We start from the raw sequence: 4,783 nt of genomic DNA on the forward strand, positions 1-4,783 counted from the left end.
CGCGGCCGCTGTGTCCATGGGGACGGCCGAGACGTTCATGGCCAAGTTGGTGGCACCTCCCTTCTTGTTCTGGTGGGTCTTGATGTGCTTGGAGAGGTGGTCGCTGCGCATGAAGCGTTTGGGGCACTCCGGGCAGGCAAACTTCTTCTCTCCTGGAGGACAGGGAGACAGGCGTGAGGGATGGCGGAACGGGGTGGAGATGGGGAGGTGGGATTGGGGGAAAAGGTTGGGATTTGGGGAAAAGGTTCCTTTGGAGAGGCTCCCCTGGGATGCGGTTTTGGCCCCAAGAGCTAAAGGACAAGGACAATGCTCCAGCGTGTTGGATTTTGGGAAAATGTTCCTCCTCCTGAGAATGATCAGGCTCTGGAGAGGCTCTCAGCCCCAAGAGCTCAAGGCCAACGCCCCAAAACACGTTGGCACTTCAGACTCGGGGGGCCGCCGCCCCCGTTGTGCGTTTTGATGTGTTTGCTCAGGTGGTCGCTGCGCATGAAGCGCTTGTTGCAGACGGGACAGGCGAAACGAGTCAGACCGGACATCCCCGTGAATTCCCAAACTTCCCGGGATGCCAGGACCCTCATCCCTACCTGTGTGCGTGCGCTTGTGCCGCTGCAGCTCGTCGGAGCGGGTGAAGCGCTTCCCGCACAGCACCCAGGTGCAGATGAAGGGCCTCTCCCCCGTGTGCCACCGCAGGTGCGCCCGCAGGTGCGAGGTCTTCCCGTACACCTTTCCACAGCCCGGCACGTGGCAGATATGCTGCTTTTTTTTCCCTGGATCCCCAGAGCTCCTGCGAGAAGGGAAAGGTTAAACCCCAAGGGAAATCTCGGTGTGCAGGTGACGCAGCCTGGGGGGTGTGGATATGCGGGACTGAGATTGGCCGGACCTGTGGCATTGGTGGGTTTAGGGTTCGGGGTGAGGTGAGGTTCAGCCAGGCTGAGAGCCAGGTCCTGCCCCTGGGTCACAACACTCCCACGGGACATTCCAGGCACGGGGAACTGGGGCTGGAAAGCTGGGAAAGGACCTAGGGGTACTCAGGTGGCCACGTGGATGTGGCCGCTGGGGACGTGGGCAGTGGTGGCCTGGGCAGCACTGGGACTCGATGACCCTCAGAGAGACCCTTTCCAACCCAAATAATCCCATAAAATGAGGCGCTTTGGGGGTGCCAGAGCGTTCCCAGTGCTGGGTCCGTGGGGAGCAGCCTCACCTGCCCTCTCCTTCCTTGCAGTAGGGACAGGTGCAGGCTTCCCTCCGTGTTTTCCGGCCCTGCTGGGGCTGGGGGTCGGGGCTGGTCTCCCCCTCCTCCACGGCCGCGCTCTCGTCCCCCAGCCCGTCCCCACTGCCGCTGTGCAGCCCCAGCTGGGCCCCGTGGTCACCTGGAACAGAACATGCAGGTTAGGGAAGGTTCCTCACCTGGAGGGGAGGGTCTCTGCTGGATGGAGTTGTGAATCCCACCCTTCTCCCTTGGCTTTCCTGACATTCCCCACCCTGGGGCTCTCCCTGCCCTCCCAACGATGGGAAGGTCAGTGGGGGTGTCTGGGGGGTGCTGGTCACTCACTGCATCCCCTCTGCCCGGCACTTTGGAAGCTGCACTTTCCAAAGCTGGCATTCCCAAACCCCAGCCCACGATTCTTCTGGGAAGCCCTGCTGGGACCAGCACTTCGGCCAAGCTGGGAAATTTCCTTTGCAATCCCGGTTTTCCGTAGGAGCTCCGAGGCAGGAGCCAGAGGCGGCTGGAGGAGGAGAAATTTCAAATCCCCCAAGAGGCGCCGGCTGGGCTCTCCTGGAGGTGCCAGGAGGGATTTCACAACCCAGGGACGGCATTGGGAATGAGGAAGAATTCCTGGCAGGAACAACCTCCCTGGTCCCTGGCGGTGCCAGTGCCAGCAGGCGTCAGTGGTGCCCGGACAAAGCTGCACCGAGGAGCCAGGCCCGTGCTCAGGAGGGACAGGAGCCACCAGGAATGCATCCCTGTCACTCAGGAAAGGACAAAAACCACCAGAAAAGTGAAGAAATCTTCCCAAAAATCCAAGCTTAAGCTTCCCAGCACAGCCTGAGGCCGTTTCCCCTGGTCCTGTCACTGGGACAGCAGTGTCCCTGTCACATGGTGGTCCATGGCAGGAGCAGCCAGGATGCCACCTGGGGCTGTCACCTGGCACACAAACACCAGATATCCCTGAGCATGGTCCCTTCATCCAGCCTGGGACCAACCCCCATCGTCCTGGGAGCACGGGAATGTTGTCCCAGCCAGGCCCGGAGGAAATTACCCCCTCCAAAGGTGACACAATTTGAAGCTGGCCCTCGGCTGCCACATTCCCGAGCTCCCTGTGAAATGGAGCGACTTCAGGAGCGTCCCAGTCCCTCCCTGCAGCTCCAGTGACGTGAGCGCAGTCACAGCCCCGCACGGAGAGAGCCAGGGAGGGGTTTTTAAGCTTCCTAAGCCAGCACCGACAGCTTTGTGCTCCAGCCATGGATTAGAGATTTCCCCGGATGGGAAGAGCTGCTGGAAAAAAAAAAGCCAGAAGAAAACACAGCTTCTCTCCCCCCCCAAAAAAAAACCCCAAACCAGGAGGAAACACAAGTTTTCTCCCCAAAAATACTCCAGGGAGGGGGAGAATCCAGCCAGGATGTCTCAGAATGGCTTCAATCCTCCAAGAGGCAAAAGCCCATGCGGCATTCTCCAGCCTTTTGGCACGGGGGGAAACAAACCCAAATCCTGCTGCTGGAGATCTGTGGCTGCCTCTCAGCAAGGCAGAAATCCCGGACCTGCAGGCATCATCTCACCCCAAGCAGGAGCTCTGAAACCCCTGGGATATGACAGGTTCAGGGGAAAAGTGGGCAGAGAAGATAATTCACATTTATTATCCCCGCTAACACATGTCCCTGCTACGACTAAAACTTCCCTGGAGGCTCCGCACTCGGGTCAGCAAAGCCCTGGAAAAATATATTATTAATAGAGCAAGAGGGGGTTTAATCCTTGGAAAAAGCCTGGGGAGAAAGAGGGATTTGGGGAAAGCAGGGGAGGGGAGCTGCCCCTGGCCCTGCTCCACCAGCAGGGACCTCTGAGACCCCCCAGGAACGGGGCAGTTTCTGGTGTCCCACTAAAAACGCCAAGCCCCGGAATCTTGGCTTGGGAATTCTCTGCAGACAAGGTGCTCCTTGTGCAGGAAGAAGCTTGGGTTTGTTTGCTTTATTTAGCAAATGAACAGGAGGTGAGAAATGCCCGGCAGGGAGGAGAGAGGAGCTCTCACACCCACCCCGGCCGACCTCGGGATGGGGGAACAGACCCCGTGTTCATTTTTAGGGGAAGAGCTGGAAATAAAACCCAAAACAAACAAACCGGGGCTGCTTGTGCAAACTCTGCACCTCTGGCAGCAGAGGGTGAGGGGGGAGAGCTGGCACTAGGCACACGTGGCTTCCAGGCAGAGGAAGTTTTAAAGGTGAAAAGAAAGAAAAGCAAAACCTGGGGACACGCAGCCCCGATCTCTCAAGGTGTGTTCCTGAAAAAACCTCCAAAATCCACATTTTCTAGCTCACAACTCGAGCTCTCCCCATTTCCTGCCCGGTTTTTGGGGTCACTGCCCTGCCCAGAACAAACCCCAGCTGCTCCAGACACACCAAAGCGCTGCACAAAGGGACAAAGTGGCTTTGGAACCACGTCCCCTTGGTTTTTTCTGTCTGATTCCCTCCCTGATTTGCAAAATGAGTTAATCTGCACCAGGAGCTCATCCATGTAAATGAGCCAAGTTCTGGCTCAGCAATTCCTTGGGGATCGGGGCGGCAGAGAGGGAACCAGGGGATGGGGCAGGCTGGAGGTCTGCAGCCCAGCGAGTAATGGTGCTTTAATTTGGACCCTGATGGCTCCAGAAGCCACTCCTTGGGCAGCTCCTGTAATTGCTGGAGGTTTCTGTGTGTCAGGATGAGCACAGAAACCTTTGGACAGGGATAAATCGGGATGGAGCTGATGGAATGAGTGAGGTGGGCTGCGATGGGGGACACAGCTGAGGCAGGGAATCACCTCATCATCTGCTCTGCCAGATCCCTGCATCCCCCAGGATTTGCCAAACACCTCAGTCGTGCTGCAGACAGACAGACAGAGCTCCTTTGCCCTGTAAATCCCCATCTGGATTGTCACAAAACCGGGATGAAGCCTCCGGTCCTGCCTTGCTTTTGTTGGGGTGAAAGCACCCAGAGCACCTCACCCTGCAGCAAGGCAGGTCCCACCACATCACCCCGTAACATCCAGGCAGAAATCCCTGAGCAAGGGCTGTGGAAGGAGGAAAATGCCTGGATGAGACAGGGAAGGGCAATTCCCAAGGTGGGGAACCCCAGCAGGCATCTCCCACGTCACCCAAACCTCCGTGTGCCTCTCGCCCACCGCAGCACAGGGTGGCTGCTTTCCCAAGCCACAAATCCCAAGTTTTCAATCCCAGAGGAGGAATTTCTGCCTGTATCACTCCCAGGATCTAACCCAGGCGTCTTGGGATGGGGTGGGAAGGGATGAGGAGCCGTCTGGATGCTACCAGCCGCGCTAAGGTGGGAGCCAATGCTCTGGAAAGGAGCCACATGGAAACTCCCCCAACCCTGGGAGCTGGGATGTGTCTCCTGTGTGGGGTGATAAGGACGGTGCTGCAGCAGGGCTGGGGCCAGCCCAGATAAAAGGGAGAGGCAGATCAGGGCCAGGCAGACGGGTCTGGAGCCGGGACCTGTCCTGGGAGGAGTCACGGGGTGGGTGCCGCATGCCCGACCCGTCCGACTGGCGCGGCTGCCCAAGCACCCCCAGACCCCC

General features: G+C 58.5%; 1 protein-coding gene across 1 annotated transcript in view; it reads right to left on the minus strand.

The window, feature by feature from the left end:
* The window catches only part of SP1 (Sp1 transcription factor), an 11,875-nt gene that overhangs the window by 919 nt on the left and 6,173 nt on the right, over nt 1–4,783 (minus strand). Inside the window, exons 3-5 of the mRNA XM_017741200.1 lie at nt 1,202–1,370; nt 585–784; nt 4–152 (exon numbers count right to left, since the gene is read on the minus strand). Of these exons, the coding sequence (XP_017596689.1) occupies nt 4–152; nt 585–784; nt 1,202–1,370 (518 nt within the window). The remainder of the gene's footprint in view (nt 1–3; nt 153–584; nt 785–1,201; nt 1,371–4,783) is intronic.

Source organism: Corvus brachyrhynchos, unplaced genomic scaffold, assembly GCF_000691975.1.
Source record: "Corvus brachyrhynchos isolate BGI_N302 unplaced genomic scaffold, ASM69197v1 scaffold318, whole genome shotgun sequence".
Classification (NCBI taxonomy): domain Eukaryota; kingdom Metazoa; phylum Chordata; class Aves; order Passeriformes; family Corvidae; genus Corvus; species Corvus brachyrhynchos.